We start from the raw sequence: 27,130 nt of genomic DNA, 5'->3' as shown, positions 1-27,130 counted from the left end.
CATAGGTAGGTCTCCTTGTTAATAAAGACTTTGTTTTCTATTTTTCACTGCTTTTGACCAAATAGTTAATAGATATAAGAAGATGTGGTATGAGTGCCAATGAAACAACTCTCCATCCAAGTCAAAATTTATAAATGTAAGCTCATTATACATTCACTTTTAACCGGACATAATGTTGGATATCTCTTAATAAAGAACTGTTAGAGAATAAACAATTTAAAACCAATTTATTAATAGTATTACAAGTATTAACGCATCTTTTCTCCAGTATTTCTCATTTGAAACTTAAGAGGAGCAGTTGTAGATTGAACGAATAAGTCAAACCCTGTGACCTAAGAAGAAGTGCCAACTTAGATACAGACGTCATCTTTTGTTTCGGGGGGGGGGGGGGGGGGGGGGGGGGGAGGACAAATCCCACTATTAAATAACCACTATAACTAGAACAAATCGTTCTATCAAACTGACAGAGTGTATGCATATTGTCTTGTAATTCATGACAGTAGTTGAGAATCGGTCTTAGTAAGTTCGGCAAAACAAAACAATGAACAAAATTGTGTTTGGATCCAATGTCTTATAACAGACAAAACAAGGATTGAAATTAATGCAAAACTTAAAAGAATGTTCGTCCTATTTTCACCAAACAAAAAACAATATAAGAGAGTATGTTCCATTCTTTAAAAGTTCCCTATTCAGCTCTCCAAATTCTGACAAAAAATGATGTTTTCCGTTTTGACTTCGACTATTTAAACTCATGATATTTACCAGGATTAAAATTTTGTTTGGCAGTTAAAAAGGCCAAATAAAATACTAAGTTGAAGAGCATTCAGAATCCAAAAATTAAGAAAGGTTTTGCCAAATACAGCCATGGTAACTTATAGGATTCTGATATTGCAGTGATTGAATGGTTGCTAGGCTAAACTTGTTTTATAATAAGAGGCGAAATACAAATCTTTTTTCGAAGGAGAAGTGTGTGATACTTTGCAGTGTTTGGGCTGACATACTACAATCTACTTCGCAGCACTGTAGCAGATTTAGATAAGATAAAAACTTTTCTCATTTAAAAAAACTATGCGGTTGAGATCATTATGATGGCGTGATAACTATTTTGAAGAGTTACAACAAGACAAACAAGTTTGTTAAAGGTTTATTACTTATTCATTGTAAAGAGTTCATTAAACTTTCAATCGAAGCTTATGTATTCATACTCAGGTTTATTTAGTACAAATACCTTAAAAGAAAAAGTCCAGTGTAGCAATTGTAAAGTCAACAGCTTTGTTAAGACATCTAACGTAATTAAAGATGTGCATTACACAAGCAATTATTGCTAACGTAAATTTCACAAGGATCTCACGTGAAATTCATTTGACAAATTTCATGTGCAATTCACCACAAACGAGCTTATACGTGAAACTCACGTGAACATGTTCACGTTAATTTCATATATATTAAGATTGAGTGAACTTTAATAAATTGTGTTTTTGATAATTTTAATCAAATTTGAAAATTAAGATGTTAGCTAAATAATGTTTTGCTTGAAAATTTACGTGAATTTCACGTGGAAAACATGCATGTGATTTTCACTTGAGTTTCACGTATAAGCTCGTTTTAGATGAGAGACATGTGCATTTCACGTGAAATTCACGTGAGTGAAATTTATCTGTGTACACAGTGACTTTATTAATTAAAAATAAAATGAACTATGTTGGACATATTGACTGATTTCTTAAACAATGTGAAGCATCAACAGTTAATGTCAAGAATGCAATATATATACAGAACTCTCAAATATGTAAATACATCAAATGAAAGTTTTTACGATCTTATCATAAACCTGCTGATGTTTAAAAAATGAGAAACTGAATATTATAAAGTAATTATAAATGAGGTATACCAGTTTGAGTTATAAGTTTCTTTTTACTTTGTCAGAGAGTCACCTATGGCGTTTGGAATATAGAATGTTAATTCCCTGGGTCTTCCCTACTTCCTGTCAGTTAACTGCAAATCTATTAAATATGTAGTTGCCAGTTGGCTTTTATTATCTGTTTAATATGTTAATTCGCAAACAATCATAAGAGTAGATATATATATACATCAAATGGAAGTTTATATATATATATAGATTAAGGCCAATCAGAATAAATCGACCTGCCACCCCAACGGAAATCGTCCCGCCTCGAATTCCTGATTTTGTTCATGACCGTTACCCTAGTATTTTCAACACTTTGTGAGTTTTCATTTTACTCTGTACTCATAATACGCGCATTTTAAACCAATGCATATGCTTCATTTATGGGCACTATGGAAAAGGTTTAAGAGGAAATAACAAATTAAAAATTAAATCCTCCTACCTGCCCCATGTTTTAAGAAGCTGGATGAAAATCTGCTAATTAATTCTAGTTGGCCTTATACAAACATTCCTATCGTTAATCTATCAATACAATCACTATAAAGCTCCTTGGAATTATATTTTTCAGTTGACCTAGATAGAATGATTAATTTTAAATTATAGGCCAGTGTTAGATAATAGAGACAACACTTTGAAAAAATGGTCAAAACACTATCTCACCCCCTTTGAAAAGATTACCATTTTAAAAACTTTGGTCATATCTAAATTAAATCATCTGTTTCTAACTATCCTTAGTCCAGATGAAAATATGTTACGTAATTTAACAAATAAAATGAATGCTTTTATCTGGGATAATAAACCAGATAAGGTCAAGCGAGATCTTTTATGTCAAGATTATTATATTGGTGTTTTACAAATGCTAAATTTAAAAGCATTTATACAGGGACTGAAACATGTGAAACTTACATGGATAAGACGGCTGTATAACTCAAATTCAAGTGGGTGAGATTAGTTTCGATTGTGGGGCAAATAAATTTTATTGAACTAAGTTACATTGGGCCCATGAAAAGGTCATCAAATAAATGTTGGCAAGAGCTTTTGATGCTTGGAAAACCCTTAATCAAATTAGAATTCAAGATGTATTGATGAAGTTCTATCTTATCCTTTATGGGAAGGAGAAAACATTAAAATTGGTGGTTCAATTGTTTATTATAAAAACTGGGCTAAAGCTGGAATTTGGACAGTGCATGACTTGTTAGATAATCTGGGCAAAATTATGTCATTTCAAAATTTCCAACAATTATATCAATTTAGGCCACATTTTTTACATTATTATAGAAGAGCACACTCGCTTGAAGAGTGGTTAAACACGATCAATATTGATGTAAAGGAGAAAAAAATTCAAGCAATGCTACCTTTCAATATAAGTACTTTCTTTGAATCAAAGAAAGGTTCAAAGGACATGTACAGACTATTGAATGAGAAATATATTACTTTTGCTGCAAAGGAAAAATGGGAAAACCATTTTAATATGACTGGTAGTAACTGGAAAAAAATACACACTTCGTGTACAAAATGTACTAGAAGCACTAAGCTTTGTTGGTTCCAATATAGAATTATTCATAGAATTCTGGAAACTAATACACTACTGTACAAGATGAAAATAAATAGTAGCAACATATGTAAAGTTTGCAAAGAAGAACCAGATACCATTGAACATCTATTTTGGAGCTGTCATATGGTCTCCAGTCTCTAGCATGCACTAAACAACAGCATTTTTGAAATGACAAATATTGAACTGCCTTTGAATATTAAAATTATTCTATTTGGTAACTACGAAAATATTATATTGAATTTTGTTAAAAATAAGGTTATTTTGCTTACAAAATACCATAGTTACCTAACAAAATTCCCAAGTATTCCCAAATTTAAAAACTTTAAAAAATCATTTAAAAGAACACATGCACTTAGAGAAATACATTTCATTTAAAACCCTCTCTGATGGAATATAAAAATTCTGGAGCCCCTGACTCCCTATTATAGATTAATTAATAAATGTCGGATTTTTGTTCATCAATTTGGATCTAAACACCACAAATAAATATTCTGAGAACGAATTAAGATTCCATTGTTATTAGATAATTATTTATGTTTAACCTAATGTTGCACTATTATATATTTGATTGTTGATTTTGATTTAAAACTTCCTTGCTGTGAATATGCAATTCTATATACCTTTGTTCATACATGTTGTGCTTGTATATTTGTTACAATAAAGCAATTTCATTATAGAAAAAAATACATCCTCTATATGTTGGATGGGTACTTAAATGGATAACCTACTGAAGAATATGTATGACAGGTAAAGTATACAGAGAACATTGTAATTATGGTGAAACTAATACTGCTCAGTATTTGAAATGTATGCAAAATTCTTTATACATGTATTTACATGAAATATGCTTGATATTTTCCATGCATATGAAGAACACATTACGAAAGGGTTTAAGAGGAAATAAAAAATAAAATATTAAATCCTCCTACCTGCACATTTTTTAAGAAGCTAGATGAAAATCTGCTAATTAATTTTAGTTGGCCTTATACAAACATTCCTATCGTTAATCTATCAATACAATCACTATATGTTGGATGGGTATTTAAATGGATAACTTACTAAAGAATATGTATGACAGGTAAAGAATACAGACAACATTGTAATTATGGTGAAACTAATACTGCTCAGTATTTGATACCGTTGATATTCTGTCGATAAGGTATGTCTCATTTAAAAAGATAAAATAACTAAATAAATTTCTAAAGGTATCATCATCTCGTGGTTTTCGGTTTGGTCTTTTTTTCACCATGCAAATTTTATTCTGTATTATATTAGTAAATGCCGGCAAGCAATATTTGATAAGATTGATATTGTTTTGGGGAAACTTAGAATAAGACGAATGAAAGCTTTCCTATCAAAATATAATCGAAAGATACCAAAGGGTCATTCAAACTCACAAGTCGCAATCAAACTAACAATGCAATGGCAATAAATCGAAAAAAACGACGACATGACAAACAACAGTAAAAAAACACAACATAGTATCTTACGACTGAACAACAAGATTTCCAACAAAACCCGGGATTGATATTCAGGTGCTCCAGAAGGATAAAGATTCTAGTGAGCAACGCTGCACTAATTTTACAGACATATAAATGTATCATATATACTATTATATTAACGCATTATAATTAGACAATATAAGTATTGACCCAGACTCAAATCATCAAGATCAAGATGAGAAAGAATTCGATCCGATTAAGATCTGTTTTTACATTTTGTTTTTTAAATGTAAAAACAAGTCGTTGTAGACGGCAGTTAAAGAAGAGGAAAATTAAAACTTAAAAGGAGGTGACATCTGACTTAGTGTAAAATCACATGAATGATACATGCTTAGCATGAGACGCTTAACCGGTTCACACATCCATTCTAACTCCTTTTTGAGTTCATTCGATTCCCTCATTTTACTTTTTGTTTTTGTTACCTTGATTTCTTTATTTTTTTATCAATTAACGAGGTTTGAATTCCAGTAAACTACTGTCGCCTTAATATGCACAGATTAACACTGATATTCAAAATCAACTTGACGATTTTGCTTATGCTATGACGACTTCAAAGTTTTGATCAGTTTACAGACTTATTATATCTTTCCATTTTTTCCGTTGAAAGACCTATTGGTTTTGTTCTGATTATAGGTCTTTCCACTTTTCCGTGGAAAGACCACTTGTTTTTGTTCTGATTATGTTTTTCTTCTTCTGCCAAATTCGTTTCTTGCTTGTTATTTTTGTTTCGCAACATGTCGCTTAGATATTTGGTATATGTTATTGTACAGTTATTGCGCTTTTGCAACTCATCCTGTTTAATTAATTTATTTTCATTGTAAGAGTTATCTTCCCAAACACTGTTTTACTTGTTCCTACGTCTCCTCCGTAACCACAAAAGATATCGACAAAATAATTTTTCTAAATTGTGGGTTACATCCTCAGAAAGTTTCGACTGATTTGAACCAAAGCGATCCACTTACATCTGATAGGAGTTATCTACCCTTCACAATTAAATTTGTCGGTATGGTTATGTAACTCATAAAGCGTAAGCCGTATAAACCTAGGGTCTTTATATTTGAAAAAGTCATGTTCTAAATTTTGACCTTGCTTGCTTCTGGATCACCTCTGAAACTTTTAAAGATGGATATAAAATAACTAGTGCAAAATGTTTGTTTTATAGTGATGAAAATATGATACATTTGGTCTTAAACAATCCAATGATATCTTATAGGAGTTATTGCCCCTGAAATGTTTTAATTTAAGGTTAATTATTCAAGATGTTACATGATAAAGCAATAGGGACTATTGCAATATGTTGGTTGGAATATGACCTTGAATAAGGTCAACCGACAATGACCTTGAGAAAACCGGAAGAACATTTTTGCACTTTCTTCAAAGAAAAGTTCCCAGAAACCATATTTTTGTTGAAATCGGCATCCATTATCCTATCATTTTAGACTGGAAGTGACATTCTAAAAACCGGAAGTAGCTAATTATTGCCTTTAGTATAGGCAAAAGTATATAGAAACCATATATATATATTTAATAATAGTACGGAAGCACATGTATTTGTTTTGGTAAAACACGTGTGTTTGTTTACATCAACACATGTTTTTAGAATACCTGTAATGTTTACAATGTATTTCAATGGATAAAATTCGTCGCATTGCGAATTTAAAACAGGTATTCTATGTATCGTATGATTTTGGCTCGTGTTTCTCGTGCTTGCTGTTTGATATAAATTAAATGTAATTTATAATGTTATTATTCGAAGACCTGCCTTACGCTGAGTAGCATACTCCGTACTACTGCCTTGCCTGTATTAAGCCCACACCCCCACCCACCATCATCAAGACCATCTATTGTTTTTATGTGGAAAGTAATGTTTTACTTATAATGATTTATTTAAGTTGTATTTCTTGTTTTGTAGATTGGTGTATATTTGTATGTATTAATGGATGGCTGACTGTGATCGAGCCTGTATGACTGTTTTTATACCTAATTAATAACCACTGAGAATAAGCCGTAGTGTGCTTAAAAATGAACTTTGAAACAAACTGTTTGAATCATATTATATATTGGTTAATAAAAAGTATGCTACCCTCACAAGGAGAGCTCATTTCTGATACATGTGTTGAGTTTTATTGCATAAATAATTTATGTTCGTTTAAGTCTGGCGAATTAGAACATAAATTTTGGAATCAGTGTTAATACAGCAATCAAATGAGACTGGAAGTGACATTAATATGCCGAAAGTTGAAAACCATCTCACTAATTTCAGGCAAAAGGTATCTAAAAACCATATATTTTTGGAATCGGTGTAAATAAATCTATCATATGAAGCCGGAGATGACATTTTCTCAACCAGAAGTGGCAAATTATCCCTTATTTTAGGCAAAAGTATATAGAAACCATATATTTTTGGAATCAGCATGAACAAAGCTATCATACGAGACCGATTGAGACATTTTCTAAACCAGAAGTTATCTTCCTAATTTCAGATAGAAAAATATAGAAACAATATATTTTTTGAAACCTATGATTAGACATCAATAGTAACTTTGAGTAGACCGGAAGTAGCTTCTTATCAATTATTTAGACATTTAATGTGGAAAGACCTTCTATTATTCGCTGGCAATTGGCCTATAAATAGGTCTTTCCATTTTTCCTTGGAATACATTTGTTTTGTAATTGTGAATAGGTTTCCAGCTGATAATTAAATCACTTATCAACTGCCATGTCCACACATGGCATATATCATTAAGAAAAAGCAACTTTTTCTCACGAAATTGATGAGTCAACATTATGATATGCTCTTACGCAACATAACTAACACTTGTAAACAAATTTTGATCTGAAACGGTCATTGTGATCTGAACCGCTCTTAAACGACTGAATTACTACTACTAGGTGGTTTTTAAACAAACTTGACTGGCTGTTAAGTCTTCGTACGGTCGTCTCGGTGCCCTAAAGCGTTTGGTGAGCATTAAAAGTGTTGTTGTTGTAAGTTCAATTGTTATGATGATGTTAAGCTGCAATCCTACAAAAATGGGTAGTGTGAAGTTAAATTATCATGACATCAACTTGATGAAGCTTTACTAAATAAATCCTTAACACAAACAATGAAAAAAAAGTTTTGAGGGCCAAACTGTAGCTGAAAATTTTGAAATAAGACAACTCCGTTCCATGTATGCTAAACAATGAGATGTTTAGTTTATGTTGTTTTTTTTTTGAAAAGGTGAGGGGAGGGGGATAGTAAGTTAATTTGCCTCTATTGGTTTATAGTGATGTGATTTATGAATGTGTATTGACATGTTTTATGAACATGTCGTATGAATTACATTTTCTAATGCAAGGTTTATAGAATAAATAATCAAAACAACAACGTATGCATCTTTATTAACAACATATACAGTAAACCATAGAATTTGAACTCGTGATACACACAGAAACGTAGACAAAAGAAATGAGCAGTGCCTTTTCCTTTCATAAAAAAATGCCCTGCCCTCCACTGGCACCCTGTCCCGTTTGATTCCTAGCTGGAGCACTGTTGTTGTTGTCAAGTTGGAAAAAGGCAGCCATTTTGGCTTTACGTGGATCGATTTGGTTTGTTGACTATTATGGTTTGGTTTGAGGCATACTGTCTTCACAACGGCTGTTTTCTGGGCCAGGTTGATCAGCAGGGCAGCCCGCTAACTACGTCGATGTTTTACTGGTCGATTAATCGTGGACACAGTAATGAATATCTACAGAAAGCCTGTTCAGGATCAGTGTGGTAGCTCGATATCACGCAATGTATCTAGGCTTAGGTTGGGTACTACCACGGTGGAAAACTGGTCCATTACCCAACACCACGGATACATAGCCCTTGGACGTCGGACGACATAGCATATCCCCATCGAATATGGGTTTTGGAGTGCATGCCGAAGCGGACTATTTTATGTTGTACTCTACGGCGTTGAGTTAGATTGCTGTAAACATGGAGTAGATTGTCGTTGAACCATAAGGTCAACGTAACATCTTGTAGTTAGCAGATAATATCTTATCATGACGGACAAACATCAACGAGAGTAACAATGCATGGATATGAAGAGCTCACTACGACGGACAAAAATCATCACGAGTAGAAATGTAATGATATATAGAGCCCACCAGGACGGACACACATCAACGCAGGTCGCCATGGAGTGATATGAAAAGCTCACCATGACAGACAAACATCAACGCGAGAAGCCATGTGTAGTGATTTGTAGAGCTGACAATGACGAACAAACATCAACGCAAGTAGCCATGTAATGATATGTAGAGCTAACCATGACTGACAAACATCAACGCTAGTAGCCATGTAGTGACATGTAAAGCTCGCCATGACGAACAAACATCAACGCAAGTAGTCATGTAGTGATATATCACTACAAACCAGTAAAAGTCTGAAATGGCCTTTATCTGTACTCGACTATATTGATTTTTACTCGACCAGTCTGAATAGGTCTGAAATGTACTCGATATTACTCGACTGTAGTCTGAACCATACTTAACAGTCTGAACTTGTTCTCGACCTTTACTCGAGTACGTTATCATTTTATAAGTATCTGAACCATTCTCGACCAAGTCTGAACCATGCTCGACCTAGTCTGCACCATTCTCGACCTAGTCTGAACCATACTCGACCTTGTCTGAACCATACTCGACCAAGTCTTAACCAACCTAGACATATTTTTGTCATGCTTACCATTTTCGGAAGCTGACTCTTCCTTTTCAGTGAGTGCATTTACATTTCAAGACAACACATGTTGTTAGTGTGGTCTTTATTCGTATAAACACACAACATATTAAGTCTGTTAAAGTCTGTAGTTAAATGTGTCGTTTTGCATTTGGTGGATGGATGGATGGATGTTTTTTAACGGCAAAATAACTTCATATTCGGAACGAGAACGTGTTAATGTGATTTGAATATGAAACCTTATCCTGTACTAGTAGTCCAGCGGCTAAGTCTAATATTTTGGCACAATTGGTCAATTTATGGTAAAAGCATGACATTTTGCACAGCGTTAGTTATGGTGCTCATGCACATTTTTGGATAAGGAGCAATTTATTAAAAAATCCTTAATGACCGCCAATAGTCAAGAGGTTAAGTCCTATATATTGATATGATTGATCACGTTAAAGTAAAATCATGAAACTTTGCACAGTGCTAGCTTTGACACTGAACACTCATTTTAAGATAAGGAATTATCTAAATATTTTCCATAATGAACGCTAAATTCAAAATGGCCACCAATAGTCAAGAGGCTAAGTCCAATACATTGGTACAATTGATCACTTTATTGTAAAATTTATAGTACTTTGCACATTGCTAGTTATGATGCTGATAAACTCAGGCAAAGTTGGCCTTTGGATGGATTTGGCTATTTTTTTAGGTCCTACTTGGTTTTAAAGCTCTTCAACGTTTTCTGTCCTTATACATCCTTGGCTTTCAAATATTTGGCTTTGAGCGTTCCTGATGAAGGTAAATCCAGAAAAGCGCTTCGAACGCATGAAATTTATAACGTGTTGTTTTCATTTTTTTACATATGGAGTCATCTTTAAAAATCGATAATGGCCGCCAAATTCAAAGTTGGCAGCCAATAGTCAATAGACTAAGTCCAATACATGGATATAATTGACCTTTTCAGTAAAGCATGAAACTTTGCACAGCGCTTGTTGTGTTGCTTATAAGAAATTTTGGATATTGAGCCATCTAAACAAATTCCAAAATGGCCATCTAAATCAAAATGGCCGCAAATTGTCAAGAGGCTAAGTCCAATATATTGATATAATTTACCACTCTAAAGTAAAAACGTGAAACTTTGCACAGTGTTTGTTATAATCCTAATGAACATTTTTGAATATGTAGCCATCTAAAAAAGTTCACAAGAAGCTTTAGGATCCTAGTCACTTCTTTCTTTGGTCAGTATGATTTAGTCTGATCCCAACATTCAGGTTCGTTCATATTCGCAGTCGAAATTAACAATAACACAGCTTCTGATGTATAGTTGTACAAAGAAACAATCCAATTGTCTCATGAAAGACGATTCACCCCCAGTTTGTACTTATTTTGGAATCATGATCCATTGTGAGACTAGCAAACGTGATCTAGTTGACACTTTCTCCAAACTTGAACTATTTGTTTCCTACGACAGCATGTTAGAAATTTCTACTTTGTTGGCCAATGATGCTTGTCGTCGTTATATCCTGGTAGATATTGTTTGCCCTACCCATCTACTGCAAACTGTATTAACTTTGCCTGCTGTAGAAAACATTCAAAAGATTCATTTCGTGGAAACGTTATATCTTTATTCTGACATATTTCGAACGATGTTTAATGAGTTTTGCAAATATTTGACCAATCTGAAGCTACTTTAAAATGCCAGTCACAGACAGCCTTCTATTTAGCAGAGAGTTTTTTGAATATTTCACCAGCTGTATTGAGATTCAGCGAACTAGATATTCCATATTGTTCTTTATTTTCAATACTGTGTATTGCTTGTCAATCAAGATATGGAAACATCGCTCAGTCAAAATTGTACGACCAATCTAGGAACAAAAGCTGACTTTCTGTCAAAATGTCTAGATATGTTGTCGCCTCCAATAGATGTCCAACATGTAGTGATTTCTATTATTCTTGGTGGATCTGTGGTTGTTAATATGCTTAAGCCAACCAATGTCAAAATATTTAATGAATACCTTTTCAAAAGTGTTCATACCCAATATTCTGAATATTTGAAAAGATGGACAAAGAATTGACATTGTGTTTGACACGTATGCCATTTTGAATTTGGACGCCATTTTGATTAATTATGTATTTATAAAGTTGTGCAAAATAATTATTGGCAATTCTTAAAAGTATTTCCTTAATTTTTTTACGTCTATTGAACTCATTCATATAGGTAGATTTCATCATGGGTATGATGTTGTGTTTCCAATACATTATGTCGGCCATCTATAATTTTGCGGCCAAATTGGATTTTTTATCATGGCTCCATATCTGAATTTTGTTTATACCCCTTTATATTTCACTAGGCCAAATGTCATGCTTTTACCATAAAGTGATCAATTATTCTTTTATCCGCTGGACTATAGACATACACATTGAACCGGATTTTTTTAGTCTGCATGAAGACATGTGACGCTACACGGACACGTTTTTCTGACTCCGGTCCAAACAGTCTTTGTTCTTATTCCTAAATGCCGCGTGCTTAGCGGATAAGCAGTAAATTTCAATTTTAAAGACTTTTATTTGACACGACTGTGGTTCTCGCATTCGTCGCAAGCAGAGGTGGTGTCATTTTGCATCGGGCACGCTCAAATGAAAATATTAAAAACAGGGATGTCTCAATAATAGAAAGTAGAAAAAACAAATGATTTTAACTGTAATATTTTAATTTTATTTGTTTTAATTGCATGGCTGTAATGACAATTTATGAGACCTGCATTCTCATGCTTCATTCTTAAGCAAGTCTAGATTTCAATGGAAGTCAAACTATATAACTGAATAAAAGAAGGTGTCGGTTTCACGTTAATAATCTAGCAAACAAACCACAAAAACTACCAAAAGACATATCTATAAAACCATTTATAATCCACCATTTTCTACATAAGGAAATGTCTATACTAAGTCAGGAATATGACAGTTGTTTTCCATTCGTTTAATTTGTTTAAGCTTTTCATTTTGCCATTTGATAGGGGACTTTGCGTTTCTAATTTTCCTTCAAGTTCGATATTTTTGTTATTTTACTTCTTGATATTAACAACAGTATTTGAGAGTTCATTTGGAGACATGCAAGGTAAACCTCGTACTTTTAATTCTGGTTTTTTGTGTATCTGATATGAATATACAGAAATGAAGACGCGAGGGATACATCAAATGACCGACATATGTGAGATAGGTCAGATAGTACGTTCTAATATGAAGATATGTGTGTTATTCAGTTTTACTCATCATCTTACAAGATCCATTTAGCCATAGTAGAAAATCACTCACCAAGGAAATAAGTCTTTTCATACTGCTGCAAAAAAGAATTAAGGAATGAATTTCTGATGTCATTTTATTAATTAGTAAGTATGTACTTGAAAAAAACAGGGTTGAAATGATAGCATTATTAACTGAAGGTTATATGTTATTCAAATTGTTGTAAATCTTCATCAAATTTTTAATGTGAACATACTTTTTGCATATGTTTTTTTAATCAAAATATTAGCAACACCGAATTCAACTGAACGTGATAAATTTTGTATAGCAGCTTTTGTCTTAAAGGATCCCAAAAGTTAAAGCCTGCATTCATAGTTAATGGTTTAACTGTAGCTTTGTATAATGCATTGGTTTGCTTGTGTTTTCTGATTTAAATTAATGGTGCCTTATCAAAACAAATTAGTTGGTTCCTTTTACGCAAAGTTGTCTGTTGTAATAATCATCATTTTGCTCCGTAGGTGAAAGCAATACCTTTGCTACTTGTGCATATTTTAAATGTTTTTTTCTATTATCATATATTCCCAAATTGAATAAGTTACCACAAATCTAAAACAGCATAAATATATTTAATCGTGTGATATGGCAATTTACTTCCTGCTTTGTGGTGTGTAAATTTTTGCCGAGACTTGATTCTTACTTGGATAAATGCATTTAAAATAGGGACACTTAAGATGTAGACGCATTCACTTAGGGTCGATTTTGGTAGGTATGCACATCCGATAACTGATAGATCTTATACTATGGTGATTTGTCAACGTATCTAGTATGATCCTTACATATAGAAATATAAACATAAGGTTTGGAAGAGACACTAAGCTTACTTAATAGAATAAATGAATTAATGTTGAAGAGGAAAAAAGGAAAGAAATGAAAAATAAATAAATAGATAAATAAATAAACACTAAATAAAACAAAAATTAAGAAAATTTCAAACAAAACGGTGAGTGTCACTGATATATTTCTGAACAGAATTAAAAATAGCAATATTCATATCATATGAAAATAATCTGTTTCCAAAAAGTAAAAGGTCAATATTTATGTCAACATTATCAACAATTGAGTAAACTGAATCGAGTAAAATCTGTCTAACATCATTGTACTGAGGGCAAATGAAAAAGAAATGCTAGTTATCCTCAACAGGGTGATTACAGTTTGCACAAATAGTGTTCTCTGATAAGAACTAATTAAAACAAATGAGATTTTTGTTGCTAGCATTATTTCTGAGTTGACAATGACTTGTATTATGTTTCCGTATCCCATGATTGAAAGGTTTAAATATTTCATCAGTCCTATAAATCTTGTCCAGTCTACCTTTAAATATACTTTGGTATTTTTGTATACTTAGAGGAAGACTATTCCAACGTTTTATAGTGAACTAGTTCTAGCAAGAGGAGGGTGAAAAGTATTATTTTCATTCCTCAAAGTATAAGTGTTTGTCTAGGAAAATATGACTGGACTAACACATATAAGTATGCAGGTGTCATCCCATTTAATATTTTATAAAACAGAATAAGCATATGTTTATTCCGTCTATTCTCCAGAGTTTCAAATCCTAATTCAATATAAAGTTATTGTCTTGAGGAATTACGCTGTACTCAAGTAATAATTCTAGCAGCTTCTATTTGAATATTTTGTAGAAGCTCAGACTCATGCTGGGAGCCATTTCCCCAAACAACATCACCATACTCTAATATAGGTCTAATAAAAGCATAATAAATACGTATAAGTGAACTTCTGTCTAATAAAATTGAGAATGGAAATGGGGAACGTGTCAAAGAGACAACAACCCGACCATAGATACATGTTTAAATTGACGAAGCACAGAAATACGAGAGCATGATTTTTTTTAAATATTATCAATATGTGTGTTCCATGAAACTGATGACTGAAATGTTATCCCAAGATGACAGTGAATATTTATTTTCTCAACCTCTTCACCATTTATCCTAAAAAAAAACACAGTTGGATGCTCCCTTTCCTCTCTAGTAAATACAATATTTTTGTTTTCTTTTGGGTTTAATTAAACAGCCGATAAACATCATCCGAAAAGTACTATTTTTTCGTAAAACGTCCGTAGCTATTTTACCTGTGTATGCAAATGAAACAAAACTAAACTGTATTTTTTTTTCTTTCCTCCTTACATACGGGCAAAAGGAGCAACTCGTCATAGTTTGTAAAGCTACCAAAAAAAAATCGTTTGTTATCAATAAATTGGCAAATCAACACAGAGTATGTATTGGCAAATTGTACTTGCTTTCAGACATTATTCATGCCAAATAAACGATGCTTTAGATGTATATGATTGGCTTTCCTTGTCAAATTTCGTTATACAAGCATTAACTAGTCCGTGTAGTTCTAGTCTACACATTCCCGTTGATGTTCACGTTCGTTTTACTTTACATTTTAAAAAATAAGATATCAGACGTTTCGGATATAGAAATATACATAACGACGCATACATCATCAGAACGGTTTCAACTTAGTCTGCAATGTATCAAACGAATTTCTAGTTGTTTCATTAAGAATTTGGTATTAAGCATACTATGCAGAGATAAGCTGTATGAGACAGCAGTACCTGTTCTTCCTTTTCGTGTTTTACATCTACTTCAGAATGTTCAGGATCGTGTCTGGTGTCTGTATTTTCCTGAAGTAAAACAGAAATATTGATATGTTAGCTCTCATGGTGTATGATTCGTTGTCTGTGTTTTTGAAATATTAAACCTTTTTGTTCGTCTATTGTTACAATGAATATGTATCAAAATACAAACCAGTTACATGGAAACTCCATGAAGTGTCAAAATTATTAATGTTTAATATGTAAAAGACATATGGAAGTCGTCATAATTTTAGATATCCTTTGTTTTTCAGTCTTTAGAAAAAAACAAACACGAAGAGAAAACTTAAATTGAGCAGCACGTATCCTCTCAAAAATCGGGTGAACTCTGTCGCTCCGGAAAGATAAGCAGTTCTTGCTCTTTTAGTGACCTGTCTTGTTATTTATTGCATGTAAAGATATGGTGTCTCGTGTAGCATTGTGTAATGTCACAATCGAGGAAAAGCGAATGAGAATGTGGTAATGTTAGATTGAACATATATAATACATATCCTAATTACAGTCAAGCAAATCACGATGGGATCCGTAAACCTTAAAAAAAAGTTGATTTCAAAATACAAGATTTCTATTTGTACATTTAGAAATATTTACTTTCTTCCTTAAATATTGTCAACAGATGCACCTCGTCAAGTTTTGTTAAAGCTGCCAGAATTTTTGTCATTTCCATTCCTAAACTTGCAAAATTAACACAAAAAACATGTATTTGCAAAATGTACTCGCTTGATGACATGTCAGTGAATCGAAACATTACACGCATATAGTTTATTTTCCTTATCACATTGCTTAGTAAAAGCATTAACTAGTCCATGTAGTTGTATCTATACATACTCGTTCATGTACACGTACGTTTTACTTAACATTTCAAGTATTTAGATTCCAGACTTTCAGGATATTGAAAGAAACAGAATGACGCATACATCATCGAAAACATTTCCAACTTAGTCTGAAATGTATCAAACGAATTTATAGTTGTTTCATTAAGAATTTGGTATTAATCATAGAATTCAGAGATAAGCTGTAGCGACAGCAGTACCTGTTCTTCCTTTTCGTATTTTACATCCACTTCAGAATGTTCAGATTCGTGTTTGGTGTCTGTATTTTCCTAAAGTAATCTAATGTTAACTAATGTTAGCTGTCATGGCGTATGATTCGCTTGTCCGTGTTTAGGAAACATGCAGAATCGTATTGTTAGTTTATTGTTACACAAGATATGTATCTTAATACAATCCTGGTACAAAGAGAGCTATGGTGTGTCAATATTATTAATGTTTGATATTTAAAAACATATGAAAGTCGTCATACTTGTCGATAACTCGTTCTTAATATATAAAAATGTTAAAATTACGTTCGTCTGAACTGCAAAACTTGTAGTGCTTATGAAATCAATGTAAACCAAATATAATACAAATAGAAAAAAGTCCTTAATTGTAAAGCGTTTTGTAATAATTCCATTTACAGTTGATAATGAATATAACGTTTTAATCCGCTTATAATTAAAAAACTATATAATATTAACCTGATTTGATTTATCGTATTCTTTAAGTTCGGAAACAATTTCTGCTTCGAAGTCTGCAAGTGAAAATAACATACACTAAAGCTAAATAAGATATAAAGGTATAGCGTTGTTAACTTAAGATATCCTTATTGCCTTGACAGATATAAGAACCAAACTTATTCTTGACGATGCTTCAATGGCGGATACAATTCTTTTTATTGAAACAATGATGATGTGAGTCTCTCGACGCATCTCTACGTAACAATACGACTTCTCTTCAGAAATATTACAAAAATAGTCACTTGTTGACATGAATTTTTTCAGAATAACTGCAACCAAAACGCTAAGATGAACTTGTTAAAAAACAATATGTATGTAGCAGGGTCCATACTTTGTTTTATAATTTCATTTAATTGCCTACAATTTCGCACTTGAAGCTTGAGTTACCACAGGATCATTGATATTCGTTGACGTTTCCTATGCTCATTTCTATTTCAAATTGTGTTGAAATTAGCAGTAACCCTGTTCATGTTTTCTGTTAGAAAAACGCTTAATAATTTTGATATTTATAGTTACCGAATTCCAAAGGCATAACTTTTGCTTTGATTTCGCCTTTTTTTCCACTGCCGTTTGATTTCTTATAAACGTTTTCAACAATATCAATAAGTGCTGCTTTCATTTTTTCATCAGTTTCAAAATGACTAGCATCAATATCGAAATCGAGGTTAACAACAGATGAAGTAATCGTTTCTTTCTTTGTCTTCTCGAAAAAAGTGTTTTCTGAAGAAATAAAATAAGACGTTTGTGACATAAACATGGTTTTTGCTAGCTTCTCTTGGAAACTGGTAAATGTGTTATACAGGGATCGATCAGGTCCAAAAATATCATTTTCCTTTTATTAGAGTGTTAAACTTCATATCCGTATTTCATTAAAAGTTACTTTCTAAGGTTAACTTTAAAATTGACTGGTGCCATCGAAGATGAGCATGTGAATATTGAATGGTAGGAAACTGATTTTTACATAATTAATACATGGAAATGATATTAAGTAAGCCTTCTCTGAAATCATAAAATGACCTTGAACAATGTTGGGATTTAAAGTGTTTATGAATTCAATCCGTTAACATTGTGCAATGACAAACACTGTCATTAAAGTGTCTTATGATAGATTTTTGTTTATTTACATCCCCACACAGGTATTTCAATCTAATGTTAAATGTCGGCCTTTAGTTTCATCACCATGCGGTCATCTAGCTATCGAAAATAATACATACATTTGAAATGATTTTGTCAAGATGAAGTAAAAAAAACCTTGTCAAAAATCCCCGGTTTTTACTTCAGTACGCTAAAAATGCATTGTTTCGAAAATAGACAAAGTGACACTCGAATAAAAATTTAGTGATCTAGAAACAACAAACGGCCCTAAATTAAAGATACCGTGTTCTTATCATGCGTATTACTTTGAATTGTAAAAGGTACACCAGACAGCATTATATCTCCAAAAAGTAAAATAACAAAAATACCGAACTCCGAGAAAAATTCTATACGGAAACTCCCTAAGCAAATGGCAAAATCAAAAGCTCAAACACATCAAACGAACGGATAACAGCTGTCATATTCCTGAATTGGTACAGGCATTTTCTTATGTAGAAAATGGTGGATTAAACCTGGTTTTATAGCTAGCTAAACCTCTCACTTGTATGACAGTCGCATAAAATTCCATAATATTGACAACGATGTGTGAACTAAACAAACAGAAATAAAAGGTAAAAATGTCAAAAATAGGGGTACAGCAGTCAACATTATATTATAGTCTTAATCACTATAAAACAAACAAATATGCCAACAAAGAAAAAAAAAATGGCATATAGACAAAGCACATTAGCAAAAACGAAAGACAAGAATACATTTTTTTTTACCATAGTACAATAACACAATGACGGGATGTATAAGTACCGAGCCACGTCAAAAGGATATTACCAAATAGAGACTAAACAGTTAAAGTAATAATTAACAAAGACAAATAAAAGAATACTATAACACGTTATTAAGATGATAAACAAGTCAGTACCTAGAATCTATACTTCAAGACTATCTTGTATTATTTGTAAAGTTGATACGGAATATTTATCAACAAGCTCTTGGTATCTTCCGATGAACTTTAAAAAAAAAAGAGGACGAGACGTTTTTTAACATAACCCTGGTTCATCAACTTTCTGCTTAGACACTGGTTACGGTTTAGTTAAAGTCTGAGTAGCAGCTGCAAGCTCTTGAATACCGAATGATTTGGGAAATGTATATCTCATATGCAGGTAAAGTTGATTTATTGTTACTAAGGTGGGGGAAATTGATTATTTCAAAATTAAAATCGTCTCGTTTGTCATACATTCTGGTACTGAGATGACCGCTTATTGTCTTTCAAAAGAGTCTTGTATGATTGATTTGTGTAACAAAACAATTTAGATAGAAATTATAGCATAGTAACTAAAGTGTTTTACCCTCAGAATGTATCAACACTACATCCACATATCCAGTTGAGGAAACGACAACAGTTTTTGTCTCGATTATTCTGTTTATAAACGAGTATATTACAAGTTGCATTGTTTCATCTGTTTGCATTTCCTTAACCAGTATATCCACACAAAAAACTATACTTCCAGAAGAGGCAAATACGAAGTCTATTCCTTTTAATCCTTGATTAATTTCATCTCTGAGGGAGTTCAGGATGCTAACTGTTTTGTCATTCATGTCACTCTCATTTTGCAAGACTATTTGTACACGAAATTTTTCATTTCCTTAAAAAAGACAAATAACATTTGGTTTAAGAGAGCATTGTCAGATATTAAACATCTTTGAAATAATAAATTAATACATTAACATGAACAAAGCATGCCACGGAGTTAACTTTTTATGTCAATCCATTCCAATACTGAGATTAAACATTTAATGGCAAGTTTAACAGCTTTAACAACCATTGTAAGTTTACTATATGATATAAGGTCAGCAATAGCCGACGTTTTGTGACTAATAATGATATATCATTATATTAATCTTCATACTGATTATAACATTATAACTATTCAATGTTTTCCATGTTTTAAGTACCTTTATTTGTTTTTATTAGTTTCTTAATATATAAAAGAAGAACTTTGGAAAAATATCCAAAAAAAAAAGATCATGTCAGTAGCCAATCCCTGACTACTGAGATGATGATATCCTCCTGGACTATCAGTCCATAAGAAGTGGTATCGACCCAGTGCTAGTAAATGAAAACAACACTGTATATACTGTGTACGCCCGAAGCTTTTTTTTTAATTTATTTATGGCATTACAGTACTTGCAACCTCAGGCGTTACTGTTTGACTGATCGATGAATGATTTGTGATCGATGACCCATAGAACCCGTCAGGTTCGTCAAACAAGTTATGTGAGGGTTATCGTGACAACAATCAACGATCGATCATTCAAATAAGTATATGCACGGATCGGACGGATACATATATAATTTAAATTCTAATTTAATAAAATTCTGTAATATTTACATGCGATAAACATGGAACTCTACGAGGACACCGTTACCCGATAATTTGTTATAAAGTTGGTCGAAATCACATTTTAGAGAAATATATAATTATTTATAACGCATTATATGTACTTTTTTATTGTTAGTTCTTTTATTTTTCTGCTAAAAAAATTACATAATTTCAGAATAGTGACATGCTCAAAATGTTTCTGTATCACTAAAAAAAGATAAAATGTTAAAATAATAAAATGAATAGTCTAAGGATAATGATGCCTTATCTATGTATGTTTTGAAAAAGAATGCAATTACTTCTTTATTTTAATAGAAATTATAAACAGTCATTGTTTTTTTAGTACTTTTTGTGCATCAGCATGATCAGATTGGGTTGTTATTTATAAGATGGAACAAATATCAGAGAAAAGATACTAAAATACTGTTTGCAATGTTTACAAAATACCACTATTTCTTTTTAGTAAAAATTATGCACTGTTGCAATCAGTTATTTCAAATGTCTGTGGATAATTAATTTTCTAAAAAATTCAATAATATAAGATAAGAACTTTTGTTTGTGCTGGACTAGGAATGTACTAGTAATCATTTCTTTATTTTAATAGAAATTATAAACAGTCATTGGATTTAAGTCCTTTTTGTACATCAGGTTTGGTTATTTTCCATAAATTATGATAAATTTCAGAGAAAGATACTACAATTTTGTTCGCATAGTTAAAAAATGCCAATATTTCTTCTTTTTATCAAGAAAAAAAAAAATACGCTGTTGTAAGCAATCGGTTATTTTAATTTGTTTTTGATAAGTTACTTTTAAACAAATATATGAATAATATAGGGATCAAGATACTTAAACGTTTCTTTGTCTTGAATGAGAGAGTATTTTTTCTTTATTTTAATAGAAATTATGAACCGCCATTGGATGTTAGTACTTTTGTACATCATGATTGGTTGTCTTACATAGAACAAGATAAATTTCAGAGAAAAAAACGTAAAATGTTCATCGCATTGGTTGAAAATGCCAATATTTCTTTCCTTTATCAAAACTTATGCACTGTTGTTTGCAATCAGTTATAGTTAATGCCTGTGTATAAGTTAGTTTTGATAAAAATTGAATGATATAAGGATAATATACTTTAGTTTGTGTTGAATTTGAAGGAATTATTTTATATTTTGATATAGAAATTATGAATCGCCTTTGGATTATAGTTTTTTATGTACATATCAGGATTGATTGTATATCATAAAATAGGATCAATTTCAAAGAAAAGATATTTAAATGTTGTTCGAATTGTTAAAAAATGATCAAAGAAAAGATACTAAATTACTGTTCGCAATGTTTTGAAATACCAATATATTTTTCTTTTTATAAAATATAATGCAATGTTTGTTTTGTATTCAGGTAGTTCAAATGCTTCTGAAAAAGTTTTTTTTTCTACAAAATTTCAATAATATAAGGATAAAAGTATTAAAATTTTTGTTTATGTTGAATAAGAATGCAATTATTTCTTCTTTTTTTTTTTAAATATAAAGTATGAGTCGCGATTGGATTTCAGTACTTTTGTACATGTGGATTGATTGTTTTTCATAAAATATGATGAATTCCAAAGAAAGGACATTACGATTTAAGTTTAAATGTCCCAATATTTCTTCTTCTTTAATGTCGTAAATAAGACAACGTGGTATGCAATCAGTTATTGTAAATGCCTCTAGATAAGTATTTTTTTTTATAAAATGTGAATAATATATGAGGATACTTAAACTTTTGTTTTTGTTGAATGAGAATGCAATCATTTTTTTTTTATTCAAATGGAAAGGCATTGGTATTTAAAACTGTTTGTACATCAGGATTTGTTGTTTTTTCACAAATAATAATAAATATCAGAGAAAAGATACTACAATGTTGTATGAATTGTTCAAATATGCCATTATGTCTTCTTTCAATAAAAAATAATGCAATGTTTTTTGCAATCAGTCATTTAAAATTACTCTGAATAAGTTCTTATTTCATAAAATGTGCATAATATATAAAGGGATAATTTTGTGCACACTTTTGTTTTTTTTTAAATATCATGGAAATTATGAACAGCTCTTGGATTTTTGAACATCAGGATGGAGTGTATTCCATAAGATATGATGAATATCAGAGAAAAGATACTAAAATTTTGTTCGCATTGTTTGAATATGCCAATGTTTCTTATTTTGTTAAAAAATAATGCACTGTTGTTAGCAATAAGTTAATATAGGGATAAAGATACTTAAACCTTTCTTTGTTTTGTCAACTTTTGAATAAGAATGCACTAATTTCTTCATTTCATCAAGTTTAATTGAAACCATAACCATCATCGGATTTAATTATTTTTGTTTGGTTGTTCCACAAAAAAAATGATGAATTTGAAGGAGAAATATACTTTATATTTTGATTGCATTTAATTAGAGTGTCCCTCTTGCATATTTCTTTATTTTACTGACAATAATTCATCGATATTAGCAATTATTGATCATTTTATTTCATTTTTAGAGCATTTTCGGCAATTTTAGTAGATTTAACAATCGTTATAAACATAATTTTGATCTCTAATCGGGTTTGAAATAACAATACTTTAATATCAAAGACAATGACAATTCTTTAATAATATTCAAATTCTTATTGTTTATCTGCATGATACTCTTCTGTTATATCAAACGCAAAATTTTTAAGTTCTTACAACTTTGCTGAATGATCAATAATAAAATATCTGGCTTCCGTAATTGCAAACAAACGTGTTTTTCCGGGGCGCCACTTTAATCAAAATGAAACGAAACTAGGATTTGGTATTTTTTATGAGTTCAATATATGACGTAGTAGAGTTCAATCCGTCAGAAAGATATATCCGTCCGATCTGTCCGATCAGTCAAAGATTTTTACTATAAGTCTGACGGATTGGTGGCGTGAGTTAGACGCGAACTTAACTTCACTCATCAGATTGGCAAGAAGCACAACAACTACAAACAACAAGACGGAGACAAACACATAAAGTATTGATCTAAGAGTACATGCAACTACATGTATTTTAATCTTTTTTTCAACATTTGAGTAGACTATTTTCTGTGTATGAAATATGAATCAGTTCAAATCTAACGGATAACAAAATGCATATTAAGTAAATGTTGTACTCTCTTTGTATTTTTACGTCCTTTGTCTTTGACCAAATTTGACCATTATACATAGGTATCGCCAACAATACTATTTAACGCTATATAACCTGATAAAAGGTACGGTATTTTTAATAAAACTATGGTCCTGCATATTTATGATGAAAGCATTGACTACAATTAAGGCATCAGCTAATCCTATAACAATATTCATGTTTGGTCAAAACTTTATTAGCTTAATGTGGCATTATATTTACTCATGATTGATATCAATTCGATGTCGTGTCGACATAGACGACATCGACTTCTAGTTGAGTCATGATCGTCGTCATTGATATTGATATCAGTTTATAAGTTGAGGATCTGTATGCTGTTTTCCGGGAAAGGATTTTTTTTTATATGTGTTTTGACTCAGACAACTGAGCACCCACCTATCGCACAGTTAGGTCACGATCAGCCTTTTTTATTTTATCTGAAAAGTTTATGAAATCCTTAAATACATGAACATTGGTGAATTTTAACTTTAGAGAAAATACTAACTTACCTTCTAATTTTTCGTGCCTAAACATCGTTTGGAGATTCATAAGATTTTTTTCAAAAGTGTCGCCCCAGTAAAAGTTTACTGGCTTACGTTTGTAATGCACTATAAAATCGAAAAATATGGTAGAAGTCACATTGTATAGTAAATGATAAAAACAGTGAAATATTAATATCAGTACATTCTACATTCTTTTAATAATATACATGTCCATTTAAATTGTCTGTTGTACCAAAGGAACAAAAATATCCTTATACATTAATAGCATGCAGAAATAATAGGACATCGTTTCATCTTATGCGTTTATGGTTTTATCACTATTATCTCATTGTATTGCATTTCTCATTATTTCTATAAAGAGTTATTTTTGATGATCTTTAGTTGTAAAAATAAAATAACAAAAAATACCGAGCTCCAAGAAAAATTCAAAAAGGAAAGTCCCTTATTAAATAGCAAAATTAAAGGCTCGAACACATCAAACGAATGAAAATAACTGTCATATTCCTAACTTGGAACAGGCATTTCCTTATGTAAATGGTCGATTAAACCTGGTTTTATAGATAGCTAAACTTTCACTTGTATGATAGTCATCTAGAATTCCATTGTAATGACAACAATGTGTGAGCAAAACAAACAGACATAATAGGCAAATGTCAAAAATTGTCAAACAAATATGTAAAAACAGCAGTCAACATTGTGCTAATCACTATAAAAACAAACAACTATTTCAACAAAAGAACAACAAAATTGCATATAGACACTATATAGCCAAAGTACATAAGCAAAAATGAAAGACAAGAATACAAAAGACAAACATATATTTCTAAAATTTTCGTGTCTGTTATCGGAATCATTTGCTTCTGATTCAAATACAAATATATTTCCGTTTTCTTATTAGTTTGGTTATGTTTTAAGTTTTGGACATCAATAAAATTTGAATTAAGTTTCTGTTTCAATATTTGTTATATATAACTTACGTTTTAGATTCTCTAATTCTTTGACAGCATTTTCGTACTTTGTCTGCATTTTGATATCCATCGAACACATCCTGCAGTCAATCACTTTCTGTTCATAGCTTGTATGTCCGGTAAAATGAATATCAATTCTTTCACCGATGTCACTAAATCTTACAAAGAAGGCATCACACGTATTCTTGTCAATATTTGCATCCCATCTATGTGCTATTTCATTTCGTAACGTTCGGATACGTTCAACGTCATCCGCAATTAGACGATCAGTAGGATCAGGAGCTTTTCCCCATCCCTTCGATGGAGGGGATATTAATGAAAAGTATCTTAAAAGTTTATAAATGATAGGTATATCTAAGGAAGAAAATGAATTCTTAAGTTTTAATGTCCTCAAATAATTTTGTTGGTCGGAATAGCATAAACTAAGAAAAGCTTTGTCGCATTTCTTGTACAAGTCTTGTGGAGAAATCGTCGACTGAATTATGTCTCTAAGAATATCGGGAAATATGTCAATGATTACAATTGCAATTCTTGAGTATAATTCCCTCATCATGGTCTTCCCGACAGTTGTCATTATGGATGGAATCACTGTGAAAAGCCAAAGAACAACAAAATCATTTTAGAAGGGTTTCAATAATATATTAAATTGAAGTCGAGTTCGATCAACTGAAAATATCAAACTGTTACTTAAGTAATGCTTCAACTTTGGCTTCTTTGAAATGGGTCTAATGTACGTTCTCTCTGTGAAGATTTATATGCCTGTCATTTCGTATGACGCACAGTTGTATAAGGGGTATTATCAATATTAGATAAGTGTTACCTTTTTTATTTCTGTTTACAGTTATTTTCTCTAATTCTTACTCGATTTATACTTTTCCCGACCTGATGATTATTTTTTTTTAATCAACGTGTGGTTCGTTTGATCTCAGTTTGCCATTGGTCAAAATTCGATTATGACTTCTAATTTTCTTGCTTTCCTCTGAAATTCCCATTGTGACGTCATGAAAAAAGGCGACCATGCCTTATGACGTCACATAGAAGGAACACATCTGTTTGCAGATCATTCGAAAAGAAGGATAATGATTGTCTGCATATCGTCTAAAAATCATTAGAGAAACAGATTCCACCACCAAATATCGTATCACACTTGATGCAGTGGTAGAATCTATATTTATACATTAGTCATTGTCCTAATAGCATTTGTAGGACAAGTTTCCAAAAAACATATATAAAAGTTATTGTACAAGATGAAAAAAAAGTTCATGTTGCACTACTTTCCTACATATGGAGCTGAATTTTGTTGTTGCAGTACTGTACTGTACTAAGAAAATTTAGGAAACCCGTATATTACATGAAGCATTACAAGGCAGTGTAGAGTTACATAAGGGAATATTATTCCTATTTGTTTTTAATCTTACCCTTTATTGGCTGTTTTTTCATTATTTCCTCGAGGATCTCAAGTAGCTCAGATACAGCTATTTGCTGAATATGCAGATTTTGATACGATTGCTGACAAGTATCTCCATTTAGGTATACATCAACTCTTTCAATTATCCTTTTTACATTGTTTTCAAATGAATTATGGAAAATCTGTGTAATCTCATGTGAAGTTTTGGTAATAACTTCATTCGAAGCATTAAGTATCCTTTGAATATCATCAGCAATTTCAATTTCTGTTTCATGCGGAATGTTGCCCCATTTACACTTTGGTTCCCCAATTAAATTTTCAAACCGAAGTATTTTATAACAAATTTCTATCGTGAAACTATCCATATTTGGAAGCATTTTCATTAAATCAATATCAGTATCCGTTAGCGCTGTATCCACTGTTTTGTCTAAAAACATTCTTTTAAGTTTTCCTGGTGTAATATTGTCTTTTAAAATCAACTGTACAA

The 27,130-nt window shown here is 31.6% G+C and overlaps 1 protein-coding gene and 1 long non-coding RNA gene across 2 annotated transcripts in view; both read right to left on the bottom strand.

Annotated features, from left to right (window-relative positions):
• Positions 1-19,855, bottom strand: part of LOC127718661 (ankyrin-3-like) — a 55,773-nt gene extending 35,918 nt beyond the window's left edge. Inside the window, exons 1-5 of the mRNA XM_052224712.1 lie at positions 19,564-19,855; positions 17,642-17,845; positions 17,087-17,139; positions 15,532-15,600; positions 12,969-12,993 (exon numbers count right to left, since the gene is read on the bottom strand). Coding sequence (XP_052080672.1) covers positions 12,969-12,993; positions 15,532-15,600; positions 17,087-17,139; positions 17,642-17,845; positions 19,564-19,813 — 601 coding nt within the window. The 5' untranslated portion in view covers positions 19,814-19,855. The remainder of the gene's footprint in view (positions 1-12,968; positions 12,994-15,531; positions 15,601-17,086; positions 17,140-17,641; positions 17,846-19,563) is intronic.
• A 4,425-nt stretch (positions 19,856-24,280) lies between these two features.
• On the bottom strand, positions 24,281-26,785 carry LOC127717550 (uncharacterized). The gene is made up of 3 exons (XR_007989230.1): positions 26,654-26,785; positions 25,245-25,823; positions 24,281-24,372 (listed from the first exon to the last, which is right to left on the bottom strand). It is a non-coding gene; the product is annotated as an uncharacterized LOC127717550 (long non-coding RNA).
• Positions 26,786-27,130: the final 345 nt, after the last annotated feature.

The sequence above is a fragment of the Mytilus californianus genome, unplaced genomic scaffold (assembly GCF_021869535.1).
Source record: "Mytilus californianus isolate M0D057914Y unplaced genomic scaffold, xbMytCali1.0.p SCAF_10, whole genome shotgun sequence".
Classification (NCBI taxonomy): Eukaryota; Metazoa; Mollusca; class Bivalvia; order Mytilida; family Mytilidae; genus Mytilus; species Mytilus californianus.
Note: the sequence above shows the minus strand (reverse complement) of the source record. Positions and strands in the feature narration are given on the sequence as shown.